Source organism: Neodiprion fabricii, chromosome 6 (assembly GCF_021155785.1).
Source record: "Neodiprion fabricii isolate iyNeoFabr1 chromosome 6, iyNeoFabr1.1, whole genome shotgun sequence".
NCBI classification, from domain to species: domain Eukaryota; kingdom Metazoa; phylum Arthropoda; class Insecta; order Hymenoptera; family Diprionidae; genus Neodiprion; species Neodiprion fabricii.
The window spans coordinates 1,866,040-1,886,615 of record NC_060244.1 but is presented as its reverse complement, the minus strand read 5'-3'; the positions used below and the strand labels follow the sequence as shown (position 1 = coordinate 1,886,615).

At 43.6% G+C, this 20,576-nt stretch overlaps 1 protein-coding gene across 4 annotated transcripts in view; it reads left to right on the top strand.

The window, feature by feature from the left end:
* Positions 1–20,576, top strand: part of LOC124185590 (neurobeachin) — a 238,964-nt gene that overhangs the window by 149,735 nt on the left and 68,653 nt on the right. For 2 of the 4 annotated variants that reach the window (XM_046576467.1, XM_046576469.1), the window contains 16 exons: positions 12,254–12,380; positions 12,771–12,871; positions 13,359–13,454; positions 14,705–14,826; positions 14,935–15,061; positions 15,156–15,275; positions 15,365–15,511; positions 15,690–15,797; positions 16,739–16,879; positions 16,971–17,116; positions 17,257–17,470; positions 19,193–19,445; positions 19,594–19,736; positions 19,834–20,024; positions 20,098–20,206; positions 20,463–20,544. In XM_046576467.1, coding sequence (XP_046432423.1) covers positions 12,254–12,380; positions 12,771–12,871; positions 13,359–13,454; positions 14,705–14,826; positions 14,935–15,061; positions 15,156–15,275; positions 15,365–15,511; positions 15,690–15,797; positions 16,739–16,879; positions 16,971–17,116; positions 17,257–17,470; positions 19,193–19,445; positions 19,594–19,736; positions 19,834–20,024; positions 20,098–20,206; positions 20,463–20,544 — 2,227 coding nt within the window. The remainder of the gene's footprint in view (positions 1–12,253; positions 12,381–12,770; positions 12,872–13,358; positions 13,455–14,704; positions 14,827–14,934; positions 15,062–15,155; positions 15,276–15,364; positions 15,512–15,689; positions 15,798–16,738; positions 16,880–16,970; positions 17,117–17,256; positions 17,471–19,192; positions 19,446–19,593; positions 19,737–19,833; positions 20,025–20,097; positions 20,207–20,462; positions 20,545–20,576) is intronic. The other 2 variants (XM_046576468.1, XM_046576466.1) reach the window with 2 other exon arrangements.

Genomic DNA, 20,576 nt, shown 5'->3' with positions numbered 1-20,576 from the left:
ATAATTATTGGCGCTGGGGGACGGCGAGGAGAGTAACCGACGGAGACGCATTGTGCCCGGCGTCGGGGATCTCTAAGAAACGTACCGGCATCGGCAATCAATGGCGTTTCTGCAGCGTCGAACCCCGCGGACTGACAGTCAGGGTCATTAATCTTCAACGTCCCGATAAAACTTGGAAGGGAGGATCTAATTCCGCGCATATAGGTGTGTATGGCGGTCCTCGCGGATGCAGGATTCAAAAGGTACAAAGCGACGGCAGCCTCCTTGAGATGTATACGTACCGTTGAATGTAGTCGAACCTTTCTTATTTACGACTTTGGCCGATCATCCGTCGGGTGAGAGAGAGGGAGAGAGGGAGAAGAAAGATCGTATCAGGGGGATCGGGTTTGGTTATACGGACGTCGGAAGTGCCGGGACCGAGTCCTAAATTCTTGAAGAGGCTTCTGGCTTCGGCGAATCCGCGTTTCTCCGACTCCCTGTTTCTTCCGTCTGCTTTTCGAGTAGCCAGCGCACACGTACGTATCGACGTGCGGCGGAGAAGCCCGATGAAATTCAATAGCAAAGTTCTTCTTTCGTTCCTCTCATTTCGGATTGCTTACTTCTGCTTCTCGTATCTTCGTCGCGCCGCGCGCTTGATTGCGTAAACTCTACCTTACCCTGTTACGTGCCTATACATGTGTACAGGGTATATACGACATCGCGGCAAAAGACAAACCGAGGGAACTGAAACGAGAAGGTAAGCTGTACTTCGCGGAGGAGATATTCCTCCCGGTACGCACGCACTTGCTTTCTTACATAAATATACACTCCTCGTGCACTCGGAAAGATTGGACGACGCGCACGAGGCGAGTTTGTCCGACCCGATTCAGTGAAGAGACGAGTTGCCGTTTTTGCCGTGAAGCTATTTTTTTACAACTCAATTACGACATCCCAATTTTTAACTCCTTCATATTTACACGTGTTTATATTCACGCGAGCACCAATCGCGCTAAATACACTTTACGGAGGGCGACTAAACAGCATTAGCTAATTAACAACCTGCAGCAGCACCGTCCATTTGCAAATATGCGCGACGTACACACCTGATGTATGTTATATAAATCTGTGGAACCGGCTGCGGGTTGTTTGTCGGAATATGGTACGCGTGGCGGAAAAAGCGTTCGGGCGCCAAGTTTTGGGATAATTTTTTTTCTTTTTTTTTTTTTTACGTATTAATTACTCGGAATCGTTCAAAGTCCCGCCGGAGTGTTTTAATTTGAAAGTTTTCAACGCGAAACGCTCTGCGGACCAGGAGTATAGATATATAAGTATATATATATATAGGCGAGCCAGCTTTTAGCCTAAAAGTTTTCGCGAATAATGTTTAATGCATTCGTCGATCGACCCCTGAACCTCTCGCCCCTCCGCGTTTGGAATTTCGAGGCACATGCACGGACTCGAGCTTCAAACTCGTTTTCGTTGTTTGTTGTTTACAAAACGAGTTTTTTTTTTTTTACACATTTCTCTTCCATGACCATACCGCCGTTCCCTCAGACACCCTATTAGCATATTTTAATTCTATAAAGAACTTTGAACACGTAGGTGGGCGAGAAACGCGATGTTATTCCGCTCACAACCAGACCCGAAAAAGAAAGAGATACTGCAGCCAGAGAAAGGAAATTGCTGTGACCAACAATCTAGGGAAAAAAAAACAATCATATTTTAAATGAGGAGATACTTTGAAGTTTTGCAAAGAGGCGAGAGAACGAGAGAGAGAGAGAGAGAGAGAGCTAGTTAAGCGTTAATTCGCCGTGTGACAAGTCTTCTTGGACGGAATTATGAACAGTACATAGACGAAACAGAAAAAAAAAAAACAATTAATAATTTGTAAGCTAAATAGTAGCGAAGTAACAAATTAAAATTAGCACTGAACTAAGATAGTAGAATAAAATAAAAAACAGGGAAAAGAGAGAGAGGGAGCGAGAGATGTATATCCACAGGTGATGTTATTCTGACCCAATTACACTCTCGTACTATAGGTCTGAAATATCCGTTGAGCGTTATAGCAGAGGGTAGATATAAGGTAGGTATAGAAAGTTTGAGAAGTCAAGAGTCAAACTTCGTTACACCCGGGGAAAAAGCTACGGGACACAGGGGGCAGGAAGGGGGCAAGGAGGAAAATCTGAAGGATCAAAATTATGTGCCTTGACATTTATATTTCTTTGTTTTATTTATACATTTGTTTATTTTCATTTTATCCCCGTTCCTTCCCTCCTAGTTTCCGTCTACTAAAGTTCGTCTCCAGCAATCAAAGCCGCGGAGGGGTTGAACGGAGGGAGGGAATAAACGAGATGAAAAGAAATAAAGACAAAAAACAATGAGCCGTTGAAGATCAAGCGGCGAATTCTATCCGCGATATATCGCTTCTTCACTTTTCCGGGAGGTTGGAAAAATACTATTCGGCGAATCGAAGGGCATATCGGTGAGAAAAAGTTGGCGATAGCGGCACGCGGTGCCTTCGTATACGTCCCCATTGGTTCTCGATGGTACGAGCTTGTGCAGAACCTACGCAGTCGGCAAACTAGAGGTGGAGGGCTGTTTGTTCATTTCTCTAAATGAGCTGGTTCTCTCTTCATCTCTTTATTTACCCTCGTACTTGGCACCCTCATCCCCCGTCGGAGTATAACCGTTTCTCCAGTCCCGTTTCACCCCCTCCCCCGCCCCCCCCAGCAAAAGCCTTTATTTTCTCTTATTGCTCTCGAGAAGTTGAACTCTGTATTTCCTCCCTGCAGCCACCCGTCCCGGTATCCGATTCTTCACGCTCCCTAGCGTGGCTGTAGAAAAAACAGTAGGATTTTTTTTTTATTTTTCACATTTTGCAAGAATAACAAGATGTATAATTTCACTCCCTTTTCTTCTGTCAACCATCTGGAATGGGGTGACAAGAAGAAACTGCCCCGGTGGCCCGCCTTTCGGTGTAAAATATAACATTTGAGCTTGAGGCGACGTGTCTGTCACGTTTCGGTTACATTTTAGCCCCATAACTTGGGGAACAGTTTGAGCCAGTTGAGTCTGGCCATCAAGTTTACGTCACAGTTGAATGCGAGCATTCGGAGACGGCCCGATCTCGCCAGGGAGAGAGGAATTTCTGTGACACCGGTTATATTATTATCAACGGGAAAATGGAATTTCTCTAGCTCGGTGAAGAAGTGTATTTTTCCCAAAGACCTCCGAGTCAGCTGCAGCTGTGCGAGATAGACATTTTTCTGATATTCACGTCAGTGGAATGACTCTCGAATAATAATAATGCAGTTGGAAACGCGTCGTTGGATAAATCGTCGCGAAATATTTCGTCGTCGCGTTGTTATAATTAATGTATAAAAGTGAGGATGAATTTCTTCCAAAGTCGTTTGAAAGCCGAGCGAATCTTCGACCGGTAACCCTGTGAAAACCGTTTTCTATACAGTCGCCATGAATTGCCGATGATCAATGGACTCAAAGAAGCTAACGATACCTGAAAGAGCGTTAATACACTCGGGCAGTTCAACGTTGGATACCTCCTTAAGTCGTCTTTTCGAACTGACTAAGCCGGCCCAGATTCCCCCGGTATTTCCACGCGGTATTCGCCAGACTAGTGAAGATGCTGCAAAGGGTCATCAGCCATCGGGCGCTGGTAACTCTGAGCTTTAATGGTGTGGTAAGCCGTTTATCACTCGAGGTGTGAAAGATCCGTTGGCTCTCTTCGCTCGAACTGCGCCAACCGGATACCTCGGCTGGCTAGTCTGACGGCGACGTCACTGCAGTTTCTGCGTCCATGGATCCTTCCAGGTTCTCACCGCAAGTACGGTGCACTCTGACGTTTACGCGCTATCTGTTCCAAGGCAGCTGTCTCCGTACCTGTATTGTTGAAATTCGCGGCCATACTAAATTGGGCGACAAGCTGTAAACCCGGAGGTAATAGCTGCACCCTTGATTAACAACGTTCAACGCGATCCTGAGCTCGAAATCACTCTGCTGAATAGTCAGAACCACGCGTTATACCGTTCGAATGCCTGCTGCTCTCAAGAGGCGACGTCCTTTCCCAGTAATTGATTCGTCTCGGTGTTCGTCCTAATTCAGTATTCCGATTTTTGCAGCAACCCGCGATCATCTCATCTCGAAGCAGTTCCATAAAGCTTATATTAAATCGGAAATATTTTGTCTTCAACGATCCAAAGCTGAGTGTACGAACAAATGACTAAAACTCCGGAATGACGGTCCGAGTTGACAAGGGTAGCGTCGCAGTCGACTGTCTCGAACAAAAAGCATTTACGAAGTTGACATCGCCGAAGGGTCGCGGAAAATGGACTAAGTAATCATGCACTTACATCCTCATTTGCCCCGAGTCGACTGTCGGACGCTCGGAGATATTATAAATATAGTACGTTAGAACGGTACACGGTATTCCAAGCATCACCGAGGACAAACTCCGGGTCATTTATCCGATCCTTTTCCACTTTTGCACCATGCAAAATATCCCCGTTTGTCTCCGAATCTCTCGTCCGCGGTTCAGCGACCTTCTCGCGATCGATTAATCTCCTTCCTAACCACGCTTCCCCCGATTCGTTTTATACCAAATCGCGGAGGGCCCCCAGCTTTTGCTTCGGAAGGAACGGTCCAGCAGGCGATATCGGCGAGCCGCCCTATCCCGAGGGCACTTTCAAACAGGGCTTAAACAAGACGGTTCGGGGGTCGGGGGTCATCATTTAAATATTAACGCTCACAAATGTTTCGAAACTGGGCTTTGGTCCACGTCTCTACCTCGGTGTGACGGTTAAATTGCCCCAGGACGAATTGCTGCCGCAATTCTTCCGGGACGTTCGTGTTTTACCTTCGACCTTGAAAGAGAGTAAAAAAAAATTTCGCTGGGATTTGTTTTCCGAACAGCGTGGACCTAAAGTGCTTCGCCACTTCGAAAGAGGGTAGTTAGTATATCAATCTACTCAGACTCAGTGCTCACTAGTTTATTCCTGACCTATGTCCACGCGAAAACGGAGAATAATATGAGAATCGATCGTGTAGAGGAGAGTGAAAGATAGAGAGAGAGAAAGAGAGAGAGAGAGAGAGAGAGAGAGAGAGAGAGAAACCAAAGACCAAAGAAAAATGAAAAGGAGAATACCTACGCCATGACTTTCCTATCTCTCTCTCTCTCTCTCTCTCGTTCTTTCTTTCGAGTTGATCAATTGCGAGGTAGGTACTCAATCTTTCTTCCGGTGGAAAGCTCGCTGCTCCGATGCCCGTTTGGAAAGGCATTGGAGCTCTGCTACAAAGCAATTAAATGAAAGAATAAAATGATTACTTGAAGAAGGGTGCGTGGGTGAGGAGGGGGAGGGTGAGGGGGAGGGGGAGGCTGCGGGTATTAACGCCGTACTGTCAAGTTGCGCGCTGACGAGGACTTTGTCGCCGAGGTCTATCAATCACTCTTCTCTCTCTCTCTCAGCTACCCGTTGGGTAAAAGTTATCACCGCTGGTGAAAAGTGCTGACTGGTACGGTAATGCCACCGCTATCATTAATTACAGACTTAAAATCCCTCAGGAAATATGAGCGGGTAGGCGCGGGTATATATGAGCGTGTTTCTTTCGCTCCTCCCTTCAATATTCCCCTCGTGAATTTAATAATATCCCTTTTTGAATCAATTTCAAATTGCAATTCTTCAACCTGCCGGCATATTATTCGGTATCGATGCCTTGGGACGTCAGACGTGAAGTAATCTGGTGAAACTGTTCATCTGGATACGAGCCGCGACGTGAGGCTTGTTTAACCCCTGCAACGTGTGTCGATATTACGCATATTTATCCTCGTTTTCACCGTAGGTGTATTTAATTTCCTTAAACAAATTGATTTTATACCGACGCCCACGAGTCGTGTCAGGGACGAAGTTTATGTATTGTGTACCTATAACACCCACGCCGATGAAATGTTTATATAAACAATCTCGTTCGATCAAGCTTGAGAAAAACTGAAACACGCCGCGAGCCGAGTTTGGCGATTTTCATCTGCCCGCAAACTTAATTGACTTAAGAGTACTCGGGTATGGAAAAGTTTAAGAATCTACATCAATCGCGTTCATCTTCTACACTCGCCTAAATATTTTATTTTTCTTTGCGACCGCAGAGTTTGTCGAGTGAGTAACGTCGATGATAAACTTATTATCTCTCATCTCGAGGAGTCGAGAGGGTGAGTCAAAAGTAGACCTGAACTTTGACGCCGCGTCGTGGCAGAGATCCTTCTTCGTCTCCTTGACCCAATTCCCAGTTTAGAAAAAGTCTATATACGATCAAAGACGGCTCAGTGGATCGTAAACGTTTTCACCGGCAGGCCAACGACTTATCTCACGAGAATTCTACCCTATTGGGATTTTTTGCCCGTACCTTACCCTACGATCCGATGTGAACGAAGCCGAGAAACTTTGGATGAAGAAGAAAAAAAGAAAAATCAAGATGTCGGAAAGCACACGAATAAGAAACATCGCGTTTAACCTCACTTTTTACTTTAGGTCAAAGCTCTTCGGATCCGTAGGTGTAATTAGTAGTATTTCCCGAATTCTAGATTTGGGCCCTTTTTTCGCTACGTTTTTATCGCGCTCAACTTGCTAATGGCTTATCCAACTTTACTTATCATGGTTTTGTAATTAAGGAGAAGGCACGAGAATTTGTACCATCGCTTCGGCCTCAAAATTCGGAATTTTGAGGAAATATTCCGCAAGACTGATACAGCGAATGCGAATTCGTTCAAAAGCATAGCGCAGAGATTCGTCATTGAACTCGAAATTGTAAGGAAGAAATTGTTATTACGTCGGGAAATTAGGAAATACGTCGGTGAATACCGAGCGTCTGTGTCGGCAAATCGGGGTCCGGGGAAATAGCTTATAATTAAGTTACCTTATTTTTAAACTCGTTTCAAAAACAATTTCAAAAGCTTACCGGTTACGCGATGCAGGGGTAATTATAATTTAATTGGGGGAAGGTTTAGTATAAGTTGATACATTAGTAGATCGGTCGCTACCGGTATACATGCCTTATATATACCTGCTGCGAAGACTGATTGGAAAAATACAATAAACGAACAATTATCCCGAAGTTTGTACTCTCGGGAGCGGGGAAATAATTTGCCAACTTCTGCTGTCTATTGTACCTACCTGAGAAGAAAGTCGATATGGTAAACGCCAGATGCTTCAGGTAAAGATCTTTCCAGGCCAACTCAGAAGTGGCCGGTAACAAGGTGTGTGCGTTAGGCGTGCGAAGCTGTAAAGAACGAAGTATAGGGTGCTCGAGGAAGAGATTAAAGGGCTCTCCTTAACCTGAGAGCATCTAATGACGTAAGTCGAGTTCGCACCCTCTTCTCTCTTGTACCTACCACGATTATTGCGACGTAGGCCAACCTGCCGGGTCGGTAGGCACACCTCGGAACGTTGATAAGGCAAAAGGTTCGGTGCTCGTTTCGTCGGCAGTTGTAAAGCGAGATGAGAGTTGTCGAAATCTGTTTAAGAATTCCTCGGAACAGGGTAAGAGACGTACAGACGTAATAAAGCAGTGCGATGGCTCGGCGGCGATTTGCATGGTAAGTCGGATCCTCGGCGTTACTTATCTTCTTGTCTCTCGATTCCTTCTCATGGTTGCCGAACAAACTTTCGACCCGTCACCCCGTGGCTTTCCGCCTTCCTCCCTCGAGGTCCTGCGACTAGTACTCGTTTGTTATCTCTCAAAGCGCTCGGCCCTGCGAACCCGACTGTATATCAGCCCGAGGATTATACGAGTTTCCCAAAGCTTTAACCTCTCCCTATCGTTCTCGACTTCGGCCTCTGCAGGACTCCGCGAAATATCCCCTTCATGCCGGTAACTCGAGGTGGGATTTAACCATGGTACACGTACACGCGTACCTTGACTCTCCGTTTCAGGTTGAGGAGACCGGTCCGAAGTACGAGGCTCAAACTAGCGGCCAGGATTAGCGGCCAAACGTTCTAATGTTCATTCGAATAAGGCGGCAAAGTCCGATAATAACCATTTTGGTACATACCTTGAACTCGCAATACTTTTATAGAATTGTGAAGATAAAACTGGACGCCATTTTTTTATTTTCAAAAAGTTGCACGCGTTTGTTTGCTGACTTCAAAATCATTACGTAAACAATTATTCGGGACTTCCGAGAGTCACGTTTCCATCCATTAATCGAAACGTCGAAAAAGTCGGCGCAATTTTTTTTAAGCATGAATTTTCGACCAAATCTCTGCCGCCTGTTCCTTTCCAATTCTTTAAAATCAACGAACACAGCGAATCCCTCAATAATTAAAGCAATTTCTAAGTTTTGCTTTTCGTTCACGCGGTATTGTACAATTTCCGCGCAGTGGAAAATGTTCGGCTAATTGTTCTGATTTAGTTTTTGACGAACGAAAGAGGAAACCGCAGGTCATGGCAGCACGGCTCGGCGGCGTTTGATCCTCAAAGAAATTTATTTCACAGACCTTGATTATACTTTGTACGAAAAGAATAAATTATTTTGAAATGTGTCATATTCAGATTATTCTCCGCATTCGTGGTTTGACGCGAGAGAAAAGGAATGGAAAATAAAAAAAACTCCAAAGCATAATTAAATAGGACAATTCTTTGTCTGCTACCAGGCAAAGTTCGGGCGATTTTCATTCAGCAAAAAAAAAAAAAAAAGTAATAAAGTTAAAAAATTACAACCTCTCTAATTGAGTCGCCCAACTACGTTTGCTATCATTTTATCAAAGCTCAAAGCGCAGATACCGTCAAACCGGGGCAGGTACTTTTATTCAGCAATGCACGACAAATTAAATTGTAAACTCTACGAGAATTTGTCCGAAAAAACTTGTTTCAACTACGTGGAGAAATTAATCAGAGTTTCCGATCTCCCTCACATTCCGTTGCATGCTGCTCGTCTCCTCCTGCGAATAATATCGACGCAGTGCTCCTGTAAAGAATCATTGAAGAAAAGTAAGGAAAAATAATCATTGATCGGTTATGGTCACCCTGTGTCTCCGATGCCGAGTGAGGAACATTCATCCGGTTTACAAAAGCGGATTCGCATCGCTTTTCGGCTATGCCGGGTCGGTAGAAATCCGGAAGAAAAGTGACGGTTCGAGAAAGAGACTGACAAGTCGAGATGATCTGTCATTTATATACATCGAAATGACGCAATTCGGCCTACTGAATCTAAATTTTAACTTGGTGGTTCATTTTGCGAAACACGTCTCGAGCTTCGTTACATTGACAGCTGTTCGCAGTGCCTGTTGCTTCGTTGTGTCCCTGCATCTTATACGTAGACACATATATAATGCTTCTCGGGAATCGGTGCTCCATAGTTCGAGAGGAAAGTCTTTAGTCTCTGTGAGGAGTACAGCGGTACGAAATACTTCCATATCACGATCGATTTTTCATGACACGTCTATTTCTTCGTCTTCTTCTTTCTCTTCCTTTTCTCACTCGAGCCTGCGTCCAATAACAACGTGTCACCGCACAATTTTCCAATTCCATCAAACGAGGATGCGGATCAAGTGAAAATTTTCATACCCTTCAGACGGATGATATCGGTGAAAAGAAGCTGCCGCCGTCAGAGATCAAAGACTCAGGCGAGACTGGCACCTGCCGGGAAAATGGGGAGGGATGTAGAAACGAAGGAGTAGGTCAAAAAAGGCAGCTGATTACCCGTCCGCTTTTCCATTGAATCATTCAGTCGTCGTACAGCGTCTATCGGCCATTGGTAACGGTTTGTTTTTTCGACGACGTAACCGCGGATAAACGGAACGCGCGACGTGTGCGAAAATAAGCAGACATGTCGATGGAAATATTATTCGGACAGCTCGCCGATCGCAGAGCAAGGGTCGAGTGTAATCCCCTGTACTAGTCGCGATGTCAGGAGTTCCAGGCGACCGATCATTCCCAGTGTCGAAACAGAATTAGGGCTCTGGGCAGCGCTGGCGGGATCAATGTTGTTGACGAAAGGGGCTTACGCCAATTAACGCTTTTATGTCGAATCGGAAAATCAGACTTTGCATTCTCTTCGCCCGTGCGGAATCGCGGACTTGTGATCGGAACGAGCCGAGGGGAAGAGGAACAAAGTGCGAAAGAGAAGAAAGGAAAATTGCAAATTAACTTTTTATAACCGAATCAGCGAATTTGATGCGATTGCTTTTCTGTTAATTTACGCTAATTTGCTCGCAACGCTTCGGGGTATCGTGCGGTGTATGTATAAGCGAGTGTAATCACCTAGCCGCCTCCAATTCCCGCTTCGTCTGCGATCGCGTTCGTATAACGTTGGAAAATAGACGTCGTGCGGCAGGTCCTAATTCTAGGCAAATACCCTCAGGACGGTTGGCCGGGTTGGTACTTATTGATTCTACGTGCTTCATCGTGCTTTTCCCGCGAACCAATATTGCCCGTGTTTTTATTTTCCACGATTACGCCGGTCCGTCGATGCGCAACAAAAAAACTAGCTCACGGCTCAGCGGATAATTGATTAATTATCATCGGAATTTTTCCCAATCGTCTGCGCGCGAACAACAAAGGTCCGGTATGTTACTCGGATATTTCTATGAAATTTCTATGTTTATTGTATTAGAATTTGCTGGGTGTTTGATAATTAACGTTGTTCTCGGCTATTTACTCGAATCGAGATAATATGCCCGACGCTCGTGCAGGATGCAATAACTTTCCATAACGCGTGAAGAGGAGAGGCGATTCCGGGCGCGAAACGCTTTATTACGATTCATCCGATCGCGATGGGGTTTAGGGTTGACAGTTTACGGTTTACAGCTATGCTGTATATGCGCGCGGGTTTATAACTGCGATAAATTGATTCAGGATCGCGAAACACACGTACACCGTATCCAAAGGTACACCTGCGTATATGTATACGGTTGATTCGACGATATTTCAATAAACCGTCTCCTCGACGAAGGTGGTCGGCGAATCGCGGATTCCCGGACTTCTGAAATCCATCATCCTCGCCAGGGTAATTGTTTACAGCGAGAAAGAGGCGGAAAAAACGGGATGAAAAAAGACGAACGCGTTCATTGCCAGTTATTAATCCCGTATATTATCACACAGTCGAGGAGATTCGATACAAAAAGCTTATACGCCGGCGAAAGGCGCGGTCCCGTCGTGCAAAAACCTCATCGTTATTCCGCCGGCTCGATCCTCCGACCCTCTGCTTCTTCCTCCTCATCCCAAGCCATGGGATGAAAATTGATCGAAGCGACGATTCGACGTTTGACACCGAGATTCAACGTCACGTTACAACCTTGTCCATTATTCCCGGCACACTTTTCGCAACCCCGTGGTACTTACACGCGACAGTAAAAAACCTTTAGTCACACCGCGACAATGGCGCGGGTCTCGTTGAAAAGAACTGCTTCAAGACTCGGATTACGCCGGGCTTACTCACGCCCCGAGTCTTGATCCATAAACCGGGCCAGGCAGCGTCCCTTTAATTTTTGGCCCACCGCAAAAAGCTCCTACGATACCTCCGCGATTCCGCGATCCCGGACCTCGCAGAAACAGGCAGCAGTCGCGAAGGAGGACGTCGCATAGCGCGGCGAGGACTGCGGTCGGAGGATTAACCCTGTCCCATCATCCTCGGGGTCGAAATCCTCCCGTCTTCCGGCGGCATGCCCATCCGTAGCTTGTAACTATCCGCAAACATTTCGAACTCGTCTCTCAAACAGACCGCACTCCTCCTCACGCTCCGTGTACCAGCCTCTGGTCCTGTTTCCGGTCCGGATGCCCCGTGACGTTTGCGTGTAGAGGTAGACACGCACGCCCGGCCTTCCGTACGCAAGGGGTCTTTGAGAGCCGTGCGATTGCTGGCCGGACCGAATCGCAGAGGGTTAATACGCTCGCGATTGAACAGGAACGAGCTTCGGAATTTCGACGGTCTTGTTTATCGGCCAGGGGCAGGTCTCGGGATATCAATCCCAGGATTTTCAATATTATTTGTTATACGAGACCGGTGAAGAGGCCGCCATACCGCCGCACCGAGCACCGAGTGCACCCGGAAATATGGACGGCGATTTTTCGAATCCGCGAAGCGGCCTCGCACGCGTACGGCGCGGATTCAACTGCGATGAATTCTTTACGAGCCGTATCATCCTCGGTGCGCCTCTTATCCGCCCTTCCTCTCGTCGTATTCCCCAGATGTATAATCTACGCCCCACTCGATGGGGCAGCTGGTATTGAATTAATCCTGATATATACTTTTCACCTTGTATTATTCCAGGCGGAAATATGGAGCGTCTTCATAGCCATACTCAGGAAGAGCGTTCGCAATCTCCAGGCTTGTACCGACGTCGGTCTGATCGAGCACGTGCTTCACCGGCTAACCCGGGCTGAAACTGTCGTCGCAGGTATTCATGACTTCGCTTCCTATTTACCTCGGATATATATTTGCCTTCGGCTCACTGCTGCCAGATCAATAACTCCTGGACATCTATGCTGTGCACATCGTGCGCTCGCGTTTAATTACTCAATTATCAGATCTACACGGACGTCGACCTTGTCGGGGCTCAACTTTATTTATTTATTTATTTATTTATTTATTTGCGTTTTTATTGCATTTCTCATCTTTATGTACCACTTGTTGAGAGACGGGTGAAGTCAGCGTATTTGTTTTCCCGAAACGTGTTCGAATCTCATCCGTTCGGGATGCATGTAGATGGAGAGCGAGAATTCGTTCAACGATTTTAAGTCGTTCTCCAATTTCTCTAAAAGGTGTACGTATACATTGTTCTTTCAAGACTTGCTTATCGACATGCTTGGAGTGTTGGCGAGCTACAGCATCACCGTGAAAGAGTTGAAGCTCTTGTTCGGCGCGATGAAAGCGGTGAAAGGGAAATGGGTACGTATAAAATACAAACTATACCGCTGTTGACTAGACTCTATTGTTAATCGATACGTTATGCTCACCCTGCATCTTGAACAACAAGTTCGTAATTCGTATATTGTACGATAACTTTGAATGTTGTTAAAAAAAAATAAAAATGAGTAGATAAGTTTAAAAAAAAAAAGTTCCGATTTACTACAGGTGATTTATCGTAATATCTTGGGCGTGAAATTGTCTCATGTATCACGCCGATGAACCGAAACTAGAAAAACAGGAACAGGGAAACGGAGATCAACTGCCGTAAAAAGTCCGGAAGACCGGCCAGCTCTTCACAATCTGCTGTATTTCATTCTCTCTCTCTGTCTCTCTCTTTCTATCGTTTCCAGCTGGTTGTAAAACTAAAAAACAAACTTCACCAAAGTATCGGACTGCTTTGAAGCTGTGTAAAATCCGAAAGGAGAAAATTTCTTTGCAATTATTGACAATAAGGTGGTTTTCGCAGCCAAGACACTCGGCCAAGCTGTTGAACGTTCTTCGCCAAATGCCACAAAGGAACGGGCCGGATGTATTTTTCAGTTTTCCTGGAAGAAAGGGTTCGGTGAGTCAATATTTTCCCCCACCTTACACCTATATTTGCTCCCGTATCTCGTTGAGTTTTTCTTTTCTCCTTCTCCCTTTCTCTCCGCTCACTGCGAAACTGAACGTTGCTATTTCGTGTATCGGATATCGCGCGTAGATAAACACACCTACGCACGCACACACGCATCCGTTGTATATATGTGTATACATTAGATTAAGCGCATACATTCTCCTCTCCTTGTCAGGTACGTACATACATACCCTGACTGTCGCGTCGTCGTATCAAAAAACACACCTCGGCGATACATCGTCTGTGTGTATACAGTAGTTACCCGTATCGAGATACGTTTTATGCAATATATGTACCTATTCGGCTTATCTAAAGCGTAGAGAAAAAAAGAGGAAAAAATAAAAAGACAAGAACGAAAAATAAACAAGACCCTACGTCCACCTTTGTTCGGGAATCGCGGAATATTCCGACCCTCCGCAGCAGCTCTGCTTACGAATCGCAGAAATTATTGAAATTTCAAAATCCTGAATATCACTGAAACGAAATGAAAGCAAAAAAAAAAAAAAATAAGGAATGATCAAAGATGCGAATCACGTATTCGTTTTTCGCATTCTCTGGCGCCCGAATTCACTCGGTGCTGGCTGGTGTATAGTAAGAGTATTTACTCGCATTCGCAACGCCTGTCGTTCGTATACGGTTGAATTACACCTCATACGGAGGGTGAATTTCGGCGAGTTCGATATTCTTCACGGACTCCTTTTCTGCAGTTAATTTACTCGGTTAAACACCGGCGATAGGCCAGGTCTAGGTGTTGGCAACGTTGATAAACTTCGAACAGGCGGAATATAGACTACGCTACAAATTACGTGCAGGTATACGAGCTTCGTCAGTGTGACGCTGTGACACTGGAAACTCGAAGGGCGAGTTCCTCGCCAAAGTTGCCGAACGCGGCTTATCAATTATCCTTAGTCCATAGCACGTAGACTATGAACAGACTTCAAAGCCTTTGGTCACTGGCTTAAAATGTCGCAAACCGAACAGACCGCTTTGCGAAACCCAATTATCGAGCAAATAATAAAGTATTCGCGTCGAAGGTGAACTGACGAAACGCTTTTAAACTCTGTTCAACAGTTTATTTGAAATCCTTTGAGATTCCTTCTTCCTCTCATTTACTTGTGGCTCCTTAATTCTTCCGTTCTCCTCATTTTCGTAATTCATTGAACACCCGACGACGCAAAAATTGTTTTAACGAATTTCAGGCCGTGGTCCTACCACCTCTTGCGAAATGGCCGTACGAGAATGGATTCACATTCACGACCTGGTTTAGACTTGACCCCATAAACTCAGTAAACATTGAACGCGAGAAGCCTTACTTGTACTGGTAAGTAACCCGCTATCGCTTTTCGCCTCAACGAGACCGAATTATTGCTGTTGAATTTGATCTCGACAAGTTCTGTTAATCGACGTCTATTTTCCACCCTGCGTACAGTTTCAAAACAAGCAAAGGGGTCGGGTACTCGGCACACTTTGTAGGAAATTGCTTGGTGCTCACTTCTATGAAGGTCAAAGGGAAGGGCTTCCAGCATTGTGTCAAATACGAGTTTCAACCACGAAAGGTGAGTTTCATCGACCGTTTAATTTCAGTTTCTCCCATTTTTCTCGGACGTGAAAATCGACCGTTCGCTAATCCTTACCGTTTTCATTCCTCAGTGGTACATGATCGCGATAGTGTACATATATAACAGATGGACGAAGAGCGAAATAAAGTGTCTGGTGAACGGGCAGCTAGCCTCGAGTACGGAAATGGCATGGTTCGTTTCGACCAACGACGTGAGTACTCGGTTTTTAATCGTTTGTTGGAAAAAGGTGCGGCCAGATTAGCCGGCAATTACCTTAAACGTGACCTTATGCCGTTCCAGCCATTCGATAAATGCTACATCGGTGCCACGCCGGAATTGGACGAGGAACGTGTGTTTTGCGGGCAAATGAGCGCGATATACTTATTCAGCGAAGCACTTACCACGCATCAAATATGCGCGATGCACAGACTGGGCCCTGGATACAAGGTACCTGCACAGTTTTATTTCACACCGCCGATGTAGGAGGAGACATGCTGTCGCACGGCGCAGTCAGACAGATAATTCGGTGTCCGCGGTCGAACTAATTATCCACTAATTGACGGAATACAGTAAATTATATTCTATTTCGTATAGTGTAGCAATTTATTCGCAAATTCAATTTCAGAGCCAGTTCCGGTTTGATAACGAATGTTACCTCAATCTACCTGACAATCACAAAAGGGTGAGTGACGAGCAGGAGCCCGTTAGCATGTTGGACCAAAGTATACAGCCTGTAAGCATTTTGCGTTTTGATTTATCATTTAAGTTGTAATTATTAAATTTACCCTCCCCGGATCACCGCTTATTGTTATAGTTTGTGAAAAGCAGAAAAGACAGTGCATAAAAATAAATAGAGTTCATCCAAGGTAATCGTTTCAGAGTCTGATAACACAGAATCAGATCGCTTGCATATTGTATTTTACGTTGTAGATAAATCAATTTGGTCATGCGTCGACATAATTTTCGCATGAATTTAACGTAGGTAGTTAAGAGCTGCTTTCTTGGTAAATTTGTAGATTTTACATATCGTTTCAGTTGCAAAAAAAAAAAAATCATTTATTTTTGTTTGAATAACAACTATGCAGGTAATTGAGTGTCGTTACTTTGTCGTAGATAATAGAGTCGAAAACACTGTTAATTTCTTGTGGTTGTATTTCAGTTTTTTCTTTGACAAGCAAATTTTGTTACGAAACACTTTTGACGCATGCTTGACTTTCGAGTTGTCAGTATTTTGTTCTGGCATATGAATATGTATTTAGTAGTCTTTTTTTTATACCTATACGATCGTCAGAATATCGAGACCGGTATTTGATTCAACTTTGACAAGAAATTGAAGGTAAAAATCCAATCACGATACAATTAATCTTCCGACCAAACGTAATTACGATTTCATACGAAAGTAAAAATAGATTATACCGATACTTGGTACCGTGAGAATTGCGAAATCATCACGATGTCATGCGCATTCGGTACCTGTACAATCCGTGGTTCATTGTAGATACGTATCTGCGAAACTAGTAACGCTGTTATTGTCTGACGAACGTAAAGTTTAGTAGGTACAGACAAAGGCTAATGAAATGAGTTTATTGATATGATGTACCACTAGTGTAGGTAATGGCGCGATATTTTTCATATCTTCCCATAAAATAAACTGTACATTAAATTTGATTGCAGGTACTCTACGATGGAAAGTTATCGAACGCTATAGTCTTTATGTACAACCCCGTTGCGACGGACTCGCAGCTATGCTTGCAGAGCGCTCCAAAAGGCAACATGTCTTATTTTGTCCACACGCCCCACGCTCTCATGCTGCAGGTTCGGAACACACCTTGCAAACTTCCTCCAATCTATCTCCATTGCACTCGAACTCTACAATGTATACACCGATTTCTCTTCGTCATTACAGGAAGTAAAAGCTGTCATCACTCACTCTATCCACAGTACCTTGAATTCCATCGGCGGAATACAAGTTCTGTTCCCGTTGTTCTCCCAGCTAGACATGTCGTACGATTGCGTCACTGCTAATGATATCAAAAGGGATCCGACCTTATGGTGATTATAAGAAAATCTTGATAAGATGTGTTATCGTTTCACGACACGAGAGTAATTCGTTTCGGGTCTCGGTACCGAATCAGTACTCATACATGTTCTGCTGAGTTGTTGGTCATTTCACGAGAAACATCATGTTCCAGTTCGAAGCTGTTGGGCTTCATCTGCGATTTGGTAGAGAGTTCGCAAACGGTACAACAGCATATGGTTCAGAATCGAGGATTTTTAGTGATCAGCTACATGCTTCAACGGGCAAGCCGGGACCACCTGACTACAGAGGTGTTGGCTTCGTTTTTGGAGCTTACGAAGCACCTCGTCACATGCCTGAGTGCCAACAGCGACCTTTTACTGAAACAGGTATAACACACTAAATTACGTATAGTACACCGTTGTACGATACTAGTCATCATTCGATAGACGAAAAATCATGTTAGGGCGTACATGTAATAACGAGTGATTTGTACGAAAATTTCGTATTCATACATCAGCCCCAGGAACTGCGTGCACGATCATCCACAACAATGAATACAGAATAAATCGTTCGATTACACTGAAAATCAAATTGGTGATGACACTGGTATATACATGTATCGTTGGAATCGTTTGGTTAGAAATACGATTCATATTCATTATTCATACAGATATGATGATGTCAAATTAGGCATTAGGTTTGAATGCTCGTTTAAATCAGACTCCAAAATAAATAGGCATTTAACACTTCCCAGGAAAATAATTTTTACAGACGTGAATTCAAAATCTGTCTATGTTAAGAGTGTCTGACATGATCGAGTTATTTTTTCTTTACGTTAACTTTATGTACGTCGCATGAACAGCGTATTACCTGTATATGAAAACTTTCCTCCATAGAGAACGACTATTAGTTGCCTGATTCCATTATGTTTATTTGAATATAATTTCTACCTTGCATCTCGGGATACCGATTTTAGCCAAGTTTTATAATCTCTCCGAGTACATTCTTCCCAAACGTAGTAACGACTAGCTAAAAGTATTATCCCAACAATTAGCATTCTGTATTAGACAGTCTTTTTGATTGTCGTTACTTTTGTACAGCTCTAATTTGCAGTACACCTATTGATTAGTCATAGAACCCCTTGCTTGACATGATTAGTACTCAAGATCCCTTCAGCATGGCTGAATTATTTACTAAGCTACTTCTAAGTTTCTCAATCAATGGACTAGCATGCAATCTACCGACTTTCAAATTTGTTTCTTTTCTAATGCCTCTGCAATATTTTATTTTTATTGCCAATAGAACTGTCTAAAAATTATATTTCCATTCAAATTTCTTGAAGTATTCGCAAAAAATCTCATTACATTTTCACACTTAACAAATGGGCTCGAACAGATAAGTTTTTCCACTTCTGTATTCGATTTAATTCGGCGTATTCGAATCGGTCATGAATTACAATGATTCATTTCCATTGAAAGACTTCCTCCTGAAGCAAACGTACTGCAGTTATCTTTATTGCACTTGGAAAGTTCCCGAAGCTTTGATTATTCTCTACTTTTTTATTTCAATCATTACTCTGCGACTGCTTGTAAAATTTATTTTTCTACAACGTTTTGCTGATCTGCTAACCGAGTCTCTTTTGTGCATCTAAATTTGACTTTTCTCGACGCGCATTTTGCTGTTAAAAATTAGATTCAATCATGTTCTTTCATCATCCTTCATTTTGTCCTCATGTTAACGATTCGTCACCAATTACAGTAGCCATTATGTCAAACATGTTGAATGTTGAATGTCTACCACTTGTAAACTCTTCTATCCGTTGTGGCTTAAGTCCTGTAATTCATATTGATACAATATGTCGTTTTGTGTACAATTATCCAATCTGTGTCAATGAATTCTCGTGAAAAATGTAAACGGCGAATAATCTTGACCATCGAAACCAAAATTAGTCACTTGAAAACTGGCATTAAGAGATTAACATAAAAATACAGTCTTTCTTTTCTTTACTGCGTTGACATAAATATTTAATGAATTTGATGGGAAAAAAAAAAATGAAAAGTCGGCTAGATTGGTGTGTCCTAAGGACAGGCAGATCCATGGTGATGTAGTTGTTTTACTTTTCATTCCTGACATGGCAGCTGCTGGACCATGTCCTCTTTAATCCTGCCTTATGGATTTACACTCCGGCACCAGTACAATCTCGCCTGTACTCCTACCTGGCAACCGAATTCCTCAGCGATACCCAAATATATTCAAACGTCAGAAGAGTATCAACAGTGCTGCAAACCGTACACACTCTAAAGTATTACTACTGGGTAGCTAATCCAAGAGCAAAGAGCGGCATTACACCCAAGGGACTGGGTATGTGGTCTACTATTTCACTATGCATCTCAGTTATTTCACCTTAATGCCGTCAATTTTACAGGATGATGTTCAAGGGCTTTGGGGAGGAAAAAAGTATAAATGATCTTGGCGTAGTTATTAATTATTTTGATTAATCAATTTTTAGACGGACCCCGTCCGCAGCAGAAGGACATTTTGACGATACGTTCGTACATCCTGTTATTTTTAAAGCAATTGATAATGATAGGAAACGGCGTGAAGGACGATGAGCTGCAAAGCATTCTCAATTATTTAACAACGATGCATGAGGTGAGCGTTTTTATATACATTTTTTTTTTGTTTTTATCCGCCATAGTTCACTAATTTCTTTTATTGCAACCACTGATTTGGTCCCCATCACATTCAGGATGACAATTTGCACGACGTTCTGCAAATGCTGATATCTCTGATGTCAGAACATCCGTCATCTATGGTGCCTGCGTTTGACGCTAAACAAGGAGTGCGAACCATTTTCAAGCTCTTGGCTGCGGAGAGTCAATTAATACGTCTTCAAGCTCTTAAGCTGCTCGGATTTTTCTTGAGTCGCAGTACGCATAAGTAAGGATTAATATCAAACGTCATGAATTTTCATATCACGATATTCAAAATACTAAGGAAATTTTTGATCCAGGAGAAAGTACGATGTCATGAGTCCGCATAATCTCTATACACTCTTGGCTGAAAGACTGTTGCTGAACGAAGAGACTCTGTCCCTGCCAACATACAACGTTCTTTACGAGGTGCGGATACCAAGATCAATGTTTGACGTGGGTATTTTTTCGGTGTCGTTGGTCATCAAATTAAAAACGTAAAAACAACGTACAAAGTTTTTTTTCTTTCTTTTAATAAATTATGGTCTGAGGAGCCCCCCCAAGGGCCGAAACGTCGTTTTTATATTTTTAATTTGACAACCGAGGATACCAAGAAAATGCCCAGATATCTTACACGGTCGAGAAAACTCCCTTCAAAATTAATTTTCAACATAATTTGTTACAGATCATGACTGAACATATAAGTCAACAAATTCTGTACACTCGGCATCCTGAGCCTGAATCGCTCTACCGATTGGAAAATCCAAGTAAATTACAAGTCTTATCCAATTTCAGATGA